Raw genomic sequence first — 12875 nt, forward strand, 5'->3', positions numbered from 1 at the left:
AGATTCTCCCCAAGGAGGGAAGCATGTCTGAGCCTACAGACATCCACGGCGGGGACCTTCGGGTGGAACTTCTCGGTCACCGCATCGCGCCGCTTCAATACCGAGTTGGCCCACAGGGTGGTGACCTGGTGTGCCAGGAACTCGATGGAGCGGGTACCCGAGAGTAAGAAGGTCTCCAGGGCCTTCCTATTGGTCTCCTTAGACAAGTCCTCGGAGCGCAATAGGATGCCCAGAGTCCCTAGCCATATATCCAGCCACAAAGTGGCCTGCATGGCGCACTTCGCGACCTTCTCATGGCTCAGGATCTCCGACGCCGAGAACGTCACCTGCCGGGCGGAGAGCTTCTCGAGAGGAACTCCCTTAGCCAGCTCTTCTACGGAATGATGGAGAGGAAGAGCGAGACTAGACTCACCCAAGATCTCAAAATACCTCCTCTGCTGGAGACGAGGAGGTGGGATGAGTTTGCTCCCGGCAGAGGAACGACTGGAGGAAGCAAGAGTCGCGAGTTGGGCATTGAACCTGGCTCTGGCACTCTTCAACCCCCGAGACCAGGGCAGAGCCGCACTGGTCTTAGGGGGCTTCTGAACATCGAACACCTGGTCCAGGACCGTGTCCTTGCCTTCTCGGGGGGCGATCACGGGGTCCATGAACCCGTTGAGTTGCCTCATCAGGCTCAGGACCTGCCAGAAGGCATGCTCAGACTCCTGCTGGTCTCCTCCTTGCGGACTGGCAGCTAAGTCTCCCGTCCCCGGAATCTCTTCCTGGGGCGAAGCGTGGACGTTCTCCCGGGGAGCAGCGGGTTCCTGGCGAATCCTTGAAGACGACTTCGGGATTGTCTTGGAGTCCTTGGGTTCCCTCCTGGGAGGGATACAGGATCCCAACAAAGAGTTCGGAGAGCACCTTCCGCGCGAGACGATTCTCCTCCATGAGGAGAAGGCTCCCCCCTTGGTGCCGAGGGGGAGACTAACACCTCACTGGACTCACCCGAGGACAGAAAAGCCTCGTCCACGGGAGAAGGAGAAAACGCCTGCGAAGGGGATGGGGCCTTCCTGACAGACCTCTTAGGAACCAACTTCTCCCTGGGGGAAGTCATCACGAAGTCCACTCCTCTCCTCTTCAGCGGGGGCAAGGTAGCCGTTGGCTTGTGTCCTTGATCGGCGAGTGCCGGCTTCATAGCCTTCACTAACGCCCACATCAGAGGACCAAACCAAGTCTGCCGCTCCACGGATACAGAGTCCGAGATCCTCGCTGGAGGGAAGGGGATCGGGCGATCCTTCGGAGTGGACACCACTGGACCTGCCTGAAAAGGAAAAGGGGAAGAAAGTTGCACTGACCTCTCTGAAGTGTCTTCCCTATCCTGCACAAGAGTCCTGCGCTTTGGTGGAGGCGATCCTGAGTGCGGTCTGGCTGCTGTCACGGGCTGCGAAATCCGACGCGAACGGTGGTCGCGCGTAGGCGAGCGGTCGCGCAGGCGAGTGGGCGCGAGGGCGTGTGGGAGAGCGATTGCGAGCAGGCGATCGGTGGTGCGCTGGTGAACGCTGGCACGTAGGCGAGCGATGGCGCGCTGGTGCATGGTGGCGCGTTGGCGAGCGATAGCGCGTAGACCGCGTAGGCGAACGACCGCGCGACGGCGAGCTAACAGAAGGCGACCCATGTCCCTCCAGATTCTCTGGGCGACGGCGCGTTGGAGAACGCTTGCGCGCAGGCGATAGGTCACGTGGGTGGTCTGGAGATCGCTGACACGCTGGGGACCGTTGACGCGCAGGAGATCGCTGATGAGCAGGCGAATGTAGATGCGTCTGTAATCGCTGGCGAGCAAGAGGGCGACGCGTGGAATCCTGTGAGGGGACTGTCGGCGCAGGGCGCAGAGGCGAACGTTCACGAACAGGCACAGGAACAGGAGGCGCGTGGGCGTACAGGCATTTGGAAGTACGCGCTGGAGAACGCGAGCGATGATGCGCAGGAACAAGCTGACGAACAGGATCGCGAGGGCGAGGAGAAGAGTCCTTGACCAAATTAGAGCGCACAGGAGACTGATGGCGCGCAGGGCGCACAACAGGAACCGCAGGATATTCGGAGTCCACAGGAGAGCGCTGGCGAGCAGTGGGGCGATGGTCATCAGAAGCGCGCTGACGAACAGGAGAGCGCTGACGAGCAGGAGAGCGCCTGTGCGCTAACACTGCAGAAGGGTGAGCAGGGGAACGCTGGCGCGCTGGGCGCTCAACAGGAACAACAGGCTGAAGGATGTCCTCAGGAGAGCGCTGGCGAGAAGAGGGGCGATCATCAGGAGAGCGCTGATGAGCAGGAGAGCGTCTGTGCGCTAATACTGCAGAAGGGCGCGCAGGGGAACCCTGACACGCAAGGGAATAATCCCTTTGCCCCGAAGGAACCGTTGCCCATCGGGTGACGAGGTCAGGCTGCTGAACATATGCACCAGAAGCTGAAGGTCTGGAAGGCGTAGGAGACCGATCCCCAGAAGGTCTGGAAGGCGTAGGAGACCGATCCCCAGAAGGTCTGGAAGGCGTAGGAGACCGATCCCCAGAAGGTCTGGAAGGCGTAGGAGACCGATCCCCAGAAGGTCTGGAAGGCGTAGGAGACCGATCCCCAGAGAGATCTAAGGAAGCTGGAGCTGCAGGCTGCTTACGGCGAGGAGAGTCCCCTTCGGAGGAAGGAGGTGAAGATTCAAAAAGGCGCCTCTTAGTACCCTTATAAGGAGACGGGAGGCCCTTGCGACGCAGCGGACGGTGAGCCTTACGGCGAAGGCGGCCACGAGGAAGATCGTCAGGACCATCAGTCCTCCGAAGGGGAGTCTCAGTCAAAGTACTCCCCTTAGAGGAGGGCTTGGCAGCAGAAGAGCCCTCGGGACTCCCTTCCCCCTTCGAAGGATGTACGGAAGGGAGAGGAGAGCCGTCAGCACCATCATCCACAACAGTACCTGCAGAGGATTGACTCGACCCGTTGGAAGCCTCTGTCACCACGACGTCGACGATAGACAAAGGATCTACCTCTGCTATCACCGGCGACTGCTTAACAGCGGCCCCCAACTGGACAAGGTCAATCAGGGCTACCCTGGAGGGCAGGCCCTTAAGCCCCAGGGAAGCCCAAATTTGAAAAAGATCATCGTTAGACAAAGATTCATTAGCAACAACCTCCCCCGGAGGAGGAGGAGGAACCGCCCCGCTATGGGAGGTGACGCCCTCTCCCCCAATCCAAGGTCGGGAAACAGAACTAGGGCCTGCGCTCCCACTCGGCAGACTCTCCTTAGGAGCCGAACGAGGGGGAGCTTCGGAGGAGGTTTGGGCGGCGAAAGAAGAGTCCTGAGAGCCTTCCTCCTTCAAGGCAACCCCGGAAGGAGAACGGTCTCTCTTGGACTTCTTCTTACGCCGGCGGCCAAACCTCTCCCACTGGGAGGCAGACCACTCCCTGCACTCACTACACGTACTGTATTCTCTTATCACACCGTCGGCCTCGACACTGCAGGCAAAGGGTGTGAGGATCTGTGTCCACCGCCAACATAAAGGTACCACAAGGGCGGCCGGCAATTCCAGGGCACTTGCGCATAGTGAACAATAAGGGTGAGGCCAACTTCAAAACACACACACAAACTGAAAGAAAAAGCAAAAAAAGATTAAGGCTGTCAACGAGGACGATGGACAGACACGTCTGTTCATCGCCGGAGCCAAAAGTGAAGTGGAGCAAATCACCGGTGTGTGGGGGGGAGGGGTAGCAAGCTATCCCTTCCCCTACCCCTGCTAACTAGAGCGGGGCTAGTTAACCCTCGTTAAAAACTATTGGCTCATCATTTCAGCTACACCGAAAGGTAAACCCAATGTAAATAGCGTGGTTTGTATTTCGGTTACGGAATAAATAGTAAATAAAAGTACGTACCTGCACTTTGCTTCTCCTGAATGGTCTGTTCCATCATTTCTGTTATCATTTCCTCGGTAATTTCTGGTTCTTTTTGGGGCAATATGCCCTTTTTCCGGAGAATATCGTTCCATTCTGTATCTTCGTCGGGATTCTGCAAAAGACAGTAAGGGTTATAAGTGACATAAATTATTTGATAATAACAGAGTACTGTATGCTTTATAATAAATGAGTAGCACGATCATGGTATTATACTATGCAGCACTAACATGTAAAGAATTTTATCAGCAGTTACTACATAGTGTACAATATGAATAAAGTAATGCAGTACAACTTTTATTTTTTTTTAAATGCAATTTATATATGTTCCTTGAAAATGGCTCACAACAATTCAATATTATAATATTGAAGAGGATGACTACTGTATATATGTACAGTATATATATATATATATATATATATATATATATATATATATATATATATATATATATATACAGTGATACCTCGGTACTCGACCATAATCCGTTCGAGATCCGTGTTCGACCTCCGATTTGTTCGAGTACCGAATTTTTTTTCCCCATAAGAAATAATGGTATATATTCTATTCCGTTCCCAAGCACTCGAACAGGCCCAAAATATTAATAAAACGTGTACCTAAACAACAATAATTATCTAAATGTGTATGAAATTGGTCAGAAAATCCTATAAAACAATTTTAAACCATTTACTGTACTAAAATAAAACAATTTTAAACCATTTTCTGTACTGTAGTGAACATACCTTTGAGCAGCGGTTCGATGGCATACAGGGATGGATGTGGAGAGGATGGAAGGGGGAGGTTACTGCTTGGAAGGAGAGTCCCCTTCCATGATGTGGCGGGGTAGTTCTCCTTCAGGAGTTGTTTCTCTCTCCAATGAAAGGGTGGGCAGATCTATTTCAGGGGTTTCTTCTCTTCTTTGTCTCTTCTTTGGAGGAGAAACAGGCTTTGATGTAGCAGCTTTCTTTTCTTTTGTGAAAAACTGGTCTATTGTTAATTGTTTCTTCCTCCTCTGCAGTATTCTTCGAAAATGATACATGACACTATCATTAAACATATGCACTGCCCGGTTTGCTACTGCAATTTCTGGGTGGTATTTTTCAGCAAAAGCCTACACATCTGCCCACTTGGAACAAATTTCATTGATGAGAGAACTTGGAACATCCTCCCTTACCTCATCCTCTTCTGAAGATTCCTGCTCCACAATCAGATCCTGCTGCTGTTGTTGTTGCAGGTGCAACAATTCCTCCACAGTCAACTCGGTAGAATGGCTTTCTACAAGCTCATCAATATCATCCTTGTCGACCTCAAGCCCCAAACTCCTGCCCATGACAACAATTTCCTCAACGACATCAGTGTCATCAGAAATTACAGGGGTAGCAGTGCTTGGACCCGCCTCTGGTTGGAAACCTTCAAACTCCCTCTCTGTGACACATGATGGCCACAGCTTACGCCAGGCAGAGTTCAATGTCCTATAGGTCACACCTCGCCAAGCTTGGTCAATCATGTTAACAGAGTTGAGGATGCTGAAGTGTTCCTTCCAGAATTCCTTTAGGGTCAACTTCGTGTCACTGGTCACTTCAAAACACTTTCTGAAAAGGGCCTTGGTATAGAGTTTTTTGAAGTTTGAAATGACCTGTTGGTCCATGGGCTGGAGTATGGGAGTAGTATTGGGGGGCAAGAATTTGATTTTGATAAAGCTGTATTCTTCTTTCAAGTCATCCTCGAGACCTGGAGGATGTGCAGGAGCATTGTCCATAACCAGAAGACATTTCATTGGCAAGCTCTTTTCAATGAGGTAAGCCTTAACCTGGGGGGCAAACACTTCGTTTATCCACTCAGTAAAGAATTGTCTTGTGACCCAAGATTTAGTGTTCGAGCGCCACATAACTGGTAGTGCACTTTTACAAATATTATTTCGTTTGAACACCCGGGGGTTGTCCGAGTGGTACACTAACAAGGGTTTGATCTTGCAATCGCCACTTGCATTTGCACACAGCAACAATGTTAGCCTATCTTTCATTGGCTTGTGACCTGGCATCTTCGTCTCGTCCTTGGTAATGTACGTATTGGCTGGCATTTTCTTCCAAAATAACCCAGTCTCATCACAATTAAAGACTTGTTGTGCGATCAAATTTTGTTCATTTATGTACCGATCGAATTCCCCCACGTATTTATCGGCTGCAATTTGATCCGAACTAGCTGCCTCCCCATGCCTAGTAACACGATGAATACCTGTTCTATTACGAAACTTTTCAAACCAACCCCTGCTCGCTTTAAATGTAAATGAATCACTTTCACTGGTACTCGGACTTTTCTTCACTAATTCTTCATAGATATGCAACGCTTTTTCACAAATGAACGCTTCACTAACACTTTCCCCGGCCAACTGTTTTTCTTTAATAAATATTAAAAGCAACTTTTCCATCTCCTCAATCACTTGTGGCCTTTGCTTAGTTACCGCCGTAACTCCCGTTGCAACATTCGCCTTCTTAATCATTTCTTTATGCTTTAAAAACGTAGAAATGGTCGACTTCGCCATTCCGTATTCTACCGCTAAATCGGACACTCGTACACCATTCTCATATTTCGCTATAATTTCCTTCTTCAACTCGATCGTTGTTCGCACTGTTTTCCTCTTCTCCTTCCCCTTAACACTCATTACTTTCTTGGGACTCATTATGAAAGCTAAAAAAGCAATTAAAAGCACTGAAAATCACTAAATCACAACGAATGCTGATCGCGCGTTGTCTGAGTGACGCTCTCGAGAGAACTGATGCTTCCCGAACAAGCGAGAGTGGCCGAGATGGCGCGATCATCACAAAGCCCATGCGGTCGTCACGTGTTCGGCTGGTCGAGTACCGAATTTTTGGTCGAGCACCACAGCAAAAATTTCTCGAAAATTTTGGTCGAACTCCGAATTGTTCGAGTATAGAGTCGTTCGACTACCGAGGTATCACTGTATATATATATATATATATATATATATATATATATATACATACAGTATATATACTGTATATATATATTCTCCGTTGGAGCCCCTGGGCTTATACCCAAGATTTCTAGATGTAATTCTTATGGGAGGGAGAGGGATTAGTAGGAAAACTCTCACTTGCCCTGAAGAGAGACTCAGGATCTGGGAGGAATTTGTTTCCATAAACACAGAAGACGCATAAAAGCATATACCCCTGTATAGCTATCGTAGGAACTAAGATCTCTCGACAAGAAAACATACCCATATTGGTTTTCAGAGTGATGTCAGTGTTTAAGTGGTGGAGTAAACCACCTATACTAGACCCCTAACCGTCTCATGCACACTCGGGGTTTAGAAAGGACATTCACTGGCTTAAATGCGTTCAAATGCAAGCGAGTGCTCAGGTGGATAAAGCTCTACGATTGCCAATGATTTCACCTGGAGTCCTCACAGATAATTTGAGCACTGAATACGTACTTGTTGTGTGTGGCGGTTCCGAGCCACCTGGGGAGATGTGCCCCCAGATGAGGACAACCTCTCGCGCTTGTGAGGGCATCTGATGAAGGTCTACCAAGGGTCGGAGAACTTAGAAGTATGAGGACGGACTTGTGTCCTCATGAACTCACCCCTCGCGTTACCCCAGAGCGGATAGGCAAACATGTCCTCGTGTTGAGCAAGCTCAGCATGCGAACCCACCCTGAGAGGTAAGTGCACTGGAGGGAACGCTTGCCTGTCCTTATGAGAGGCAGCTTGTTAAGCAAACTGCCACTTGATCACAAAGCAACTGGCTTCCAATAAGCGAGGCTGAAAACATTGAATCAACACCACTCGTGGGTGCCCATCGTATAAACCCGAAGGGTCAGCGAAAGACACTTATAAAAACAGACTTCCTCATGGAGGAGTCTGATCCTAATACTGTACTTCATAGAAGTCTTACCCAAAGGAGGCAAGGATGAGCTTTCACCCTTGCCCAACTTAAGGAGTTAAACATATGATATCTGCACCTCTGCATTAACCAAGATCCTAAGTCAAGGACTAAGAGTAATGGTGGAATTTTTTTCAGTGTCCAGCCAGCGAGGACAGAGGTCTGTCTCCACTGACTGCTGGGACCAAAATGGAGTCATAGTGAGTGAGCTGGGGTGGGGTGCTTCTCAGCTATCAACTGGTAAAAACATAAATGGTTGTTGACACCTCGTAAAAAGTTTTAACAGCAGTGTTTCCAGCTTCGCTGAAGTCATACTCCTATGTAAGGAAAGAGGGGTTGTTCATGTCATCTTATCAAGAACACAGCTGATCACTAGGAGGATTACTATGGGAGGTTGGTGATCTGCTTTGACATTCAAGTTACATCAGACTATGTTCTTCTGCATCATACCTACAGAACATGTCCTCAAACTTTGAGGAATGATATTGTACGACTGTGGTGGGAATAGGGATTTTACTTTCTGGGGCTCCATCTGGAGTTTTGAAGTTTTACAAGAGATCCTGATGTCTTTAGTATTGCCAAAAAATCTTGAGAAAACATTTTAAACGACCAAAATAGTCATAAAACAAACAGAAAACCTGACTGAAAACAATCTGAGTACAGTACTGTACTTGTTATTTTTTTTTTAAAAGAAAGCCCAGCATCCTTACTCATCATACATCACAGAGCAAAGTGAGTAAAAATGTTATTTTGATAATAAAATAAATTTTTGAATATACTTACCCGGTGATTATAATAGCTGCAACTCTGTTGCTCGACAAAAAACTCTACGGAAAAAATTCGCCAGCGATCGCTACACAGGTAGGGGGTGTACTTCAACAGCGCCATCTGTCGTCCAGATACCCAGTACTCATTGTAAACAAAGAACTCAATTTTCTCCTCGGTCCACTACGTCTCTACTGGGGAGGAAGGGAGGGTCCTTTAATTTATAATCACCGGGTAAGTATATTCAAAAATTTATTTTATTATCAAAATAACATTTTTCAATACTGTATTTAACTTAGCCGGTGATTATAATAGCTGATTCACACCCAGGGGGGTGGGTAGAGACCAGTAATATATGTTTACATCATTATGAGCTAAGAATTTTTTATTTCATTTTAGAAGTTATCAAAATAACAAAAACAAAATAAATAGGTACCTGGTAAGGAAGTCGACTTGAACAATTACTCTGCCTTTTTAAGTACGTCTTCCTTACGGAGCCTCGCGATCCTCTTAGGATGCTGAGCGACCCCTAGGATCTGAAGTATGAAGGGTTGCAACCCATACCACAGGACCTCATCAAAACCTCTAATCTAGGCGCTTCTCAAGAAAAGAATTTGACCACCCGCCAAATCAACCAGGATGCGAAAGGCTTCTTAGCCTTCCGGACAACCCAAAAACAACAATAAAAAACATTTCAAGAGATAGATTAAAAAGGTTATGGAATTAGGGGATTGTAGTGGTTGAGCCCTCACCCACTACTGCACTCGCTGCTACGAATGGTCCCAGAGTGTAGCAGTCCTCGTAAAGAGACTGGACATCCTTAAGATAAAAAGACGCGAACACTGACTTGCTTCTCCAATAGGTTGCGTCCATTATATTTCGCAGAGATCTATTTTGTTTAAAGGCCACTGAAGTTGCGACAGCTCTAACTTCATGTGTCCTTACCTTCAGCAAAGCTTGGTCTTCCTCACTCAGATGTGAATGAGCTTCTCGTATTAACAGTCTGATAAAATAGGATAAAGCATTCTTTGACATAGGCAAAGATGGTTTCTTAACTGAACACCATAAAGCTTCTGACTGTCCTCGTAAAGGTTTAGTTCGTCTTAAATAGAACTTAAGAGCTCTCACAGGGCATAAGACTCTTTCTAGTTCATTTCCAACCATATTCGATAGGCTTGGAATATCGAACGATTTCGGCCAAGGACGAGAAGGTAGCTCGTTTTTGGCTAGAAAACCAAGTTGTAGAGAACATGTAGCCGTTTCAGATGAAAATCCGATGTTCCTGCTGAAGGCGTGAATCTCACTGACTCTTTTAGCTGTGGCTAAGCAAACCAGGAAAAGAGTCTTTAAGGTGAGATCTTTAAAGGAGGCTGATTGTAGCGGCTCGAACCTTTCTGACATGAGGAATCTTAGTACCACGTCTAAATTCCAACCAGGTGTAGCCAAACGACGCTCCTTCGTGGTCTCAAAAGACTTAAGGAGGTCCTGTAGATCTTTATTGTTGGAAAGATCTAAGCCTCTGTGACGGAAGACTGATGCCAACATGCTTCTGTAACCCTTGATAGTGGGAGCTGAAAGAGATCGTTCTTTCCTCAGGTATAAAAGGAAATCAGCTATTTGAGTTACAGAGGTACTGGTCGAGGATACAGATACTGACTTGCACCAGTTTCGGAAGACTTCCCACTTCGATTGGTAGACTCTAAGGGTGGATGTCCTCCTTGCTCTAGCAATCGCCCTGGCTGCCTCCTTCGAAAAGCCTCTAGCTCTCGAGAGTCTTTCGATAGTCTGAAGGCAGTCAGACGAAGAGCGTGAAGGCCTTGGTGTACCTTCTTTACGTGTGGCTGACGTAGAAGGTCCACCCTTAGAGGAAGAGTTCTGGGAACGTCCACTAGCCATCGAAGTACCTCGGTGAACCATTCTCTCGCGGGCAAGAGGGGAGCAACTAACGTCAACCTTGTCCCTTCGTGAGAGGCGAACTTCTGCAGTACCTTGTTGACAATCTTGAACGGAGGGAATGCATATAGGTCTAGATGTGACCAATCTAGGAGAAAGGCATCTATATGAACTGCTGCTGGGTCCGGGATTGGTGAGCAATATATTGGGAGCCTCTTGGTCATCGAGGTTGCGAAGAGATCTATGGTTGGCTGGCCCCATGTGGCCCAAAGTCTCTTGCACACATCCTTGTGTAGGGTCCATTCTGTTGGAATGATTTGTCCCTTCTGACTGAGGCAATCTGCCATGACATTCAAGTTGCCTTGGATGAACCTCGTTACTAGTGAAATGTTTTGACCTTTTGACCAGGTGAGGAGGTCCCTTGCGATCTCGTACAACGTCATAGAGTGGGTCCCTCCTTGCTTGGAGATGTACGCCAAGGCCGTGGTGTTGTCCGAGTTCACCTCAACCACTTTGCCTTGAAGGAGAGACTTGAAGCTTTTCAAGGCCAGATGAACTGCCAGTAGCTCCTTGCAGTTGATATGCATTGTCCTTTGACTCGAGTTCCAAGTTCCCGAGCATTCCCGACCGTCTAATGTCGCGCCCCAGCCTGTGTCCGATGCGTCCGAGAAGAGAACGTGGTTGGGAGTCTGAACAGCCAGGGGCAGACCCTCTCTGAGGCTGATACTGTCCTTCCACCAAGTCAAGCAAGACTTCATCTTCTCGGAAATGGGGATCGAGACCGCTTCTAGCGTCTTGTCCTTTTCCAGTAAAAAGCTAGGTGATATTGAAGAGGACGGAGGTGTAGTCTTCCTAACGATACGAACTGTTCCAGGGATGATAGTGTCCCTATCAGACTCATCCACTGCCTGACTGAACATCGTTCCTTCTTCAGCATGTTCTGGATGCATAACTGGGCTTGGCTTGTTCTGGGGGCCGACGGAAAAGCCCGAAAAGCTAGACTGTGAATCTCCATCCCTAAATACACAATAGTTTGGGATGGGACCACTTGAGACTTTTCCAAATTGACAAGGAGACCCAATTCCTTGGTCAGATCTAGAGTCCACTTTAGATCCTTCAGACAGCGACGACTGGAAGAAGCTCTTAGAAGCCAGTCGTCCAAATAGAGGGAGGCTCGGATGTCCGCTAAATGAAGGAATTTGGCTACATTCCTCATCAGCCTCGTAAACACAAGAGGAACTGTGCTTAGGCCAAAGCACAGGGCTTGAAACTGGTAGACAACCTTTTCGTAAACAAATCTCAGAAAAGGTTGGGAGTCTGGGTGGATGGGGACGTGGAAGTATGCGTCCATTAGGTCTAAAGAGACCATCCAGTCTTCCCTTCTGACCGCTGCTAGAACGGACTTTGTGGTCTCCATGGAGAACGTCTGCTTTGTGACAAAGACATTCAGCGCACTGACGTCTAGCACCGGCCTCCACCCTCCTGTCTTCTTTGCCACTAAGAAGAGACGGTTGTAGAAGCCCGGGGTTTGATGGTCCAGGACTTTGACTACCGCTCCCTTTTCTAGTAAGAGAGACACTTCCTATTTCAATGCTCGTCTCTTGTCTTCCTCTCTGTACCTGGGAGAGAGATCGATGGGAGACGTTGCTAGAGGGGGTTTTCGTACAAACGGGATCTTGTACCCCTCTCTGAGCAACTTCACAGATTGTGCATCTGCGCCTCTCTTCTCCCAGGTCTGCCAGAAGTTCTTGAGTCTGGCTCCCACTGCTGTCTGAAGAAGCTGGCAGTCAGACTCTGCCTTTAAAGGACTTGGTTCCTTTCTTCTTTCCACGTCTCCCTTCGGCACGAGCACCTCCTCTGCTGGAGGCTCTGCCACGAAAGGGCGGAATAAATCGGGACGCTGGAGTGTCCATCCTTGGTCTAGCTGACAAGGTAGGCAAAGGGGTGGCTTTGCGAGCAGAGGACGCAACCAGATCATGAGTATCCTTCTGTATCAAAGAAGCAGCAATCTCCTTAATCAGGTCCTCTGGAAAGAGGCACTTAGAAAGAGGAGCAAACAGAAGTTCGGATCTTTGGCAAGGTGTAACTCCAGCTGACAGGAAAGAGCAAAGGTTCTCACGCTTCTTGAGGACTCCGGACACGAACGATGCAGCAAGCTCATTAGACCCGTCACGTACGGCCTTGTCCATGCAGGACATGATGAGCAAGGAAGTCTCCTTCTCTGTCGGAGAGATCTTCCTGCTTAGAGCTCCCAGACACCAGTCTAAAAAGTTGAAGACCTCGAAGGCTCTAAATATCCCTTTCAAAAGGTGGTCTAGGTCCGAAGATGACCAACATATTTTTGAGCGTCTCATGGCTAGCCGGCGGGGAGAGACTACAAGACTTGAGAAGTCGCCCTGGGCAGAGGC

At 48.5% G+C, this 12875-nt stretch overlaps 2 protein-coding genes across 2 annotated transcripts in view; both read right to left on the minus strand.

Annotated features, from left to right (window-relative positions):
- LOC137641584 (nucleolar protein 4-like) overlaps positions 1-12875 on the minus strand; it is a 342312-nt gene that overhangs the window by 230323 nt on the left and 99114 nt on the right. The gene's annotated exons all lie outside the window — the stretch shown is intronic.
- LOC137641583 (phosducin-like protein 3) overlaps positions 1-12875 on the minus strand; it is a 110381-nt gene that overhangs the window by 82818 nt on the left and 14688 nt on the right. Inside the window, exon 2 of the mRNA XM_068374292.1 lies at positions 3889-4021. Coding sequence (XP_068230393.1) covers positions 3889-4021 — 133 coding nt within the window. The remainder of the gene's footprint in view (positions 1-3888; positions 4022-12875) is intronic.

This window comes from Palaemon carinicauda, chromosome 5 (assembly GCF_036898095.1).
Source record: "Palaemon carinicauda isolate YSFRI2023 chromosome 5, ASM3689809v2, whole genome shotgun sequence".
Lineage (NCBI taxonomy): Eukaryota > Metazoa > Arthropoda > Malacostraca > Decapoda > Palaemonidae > Palaemon > Palaemon carinicauda.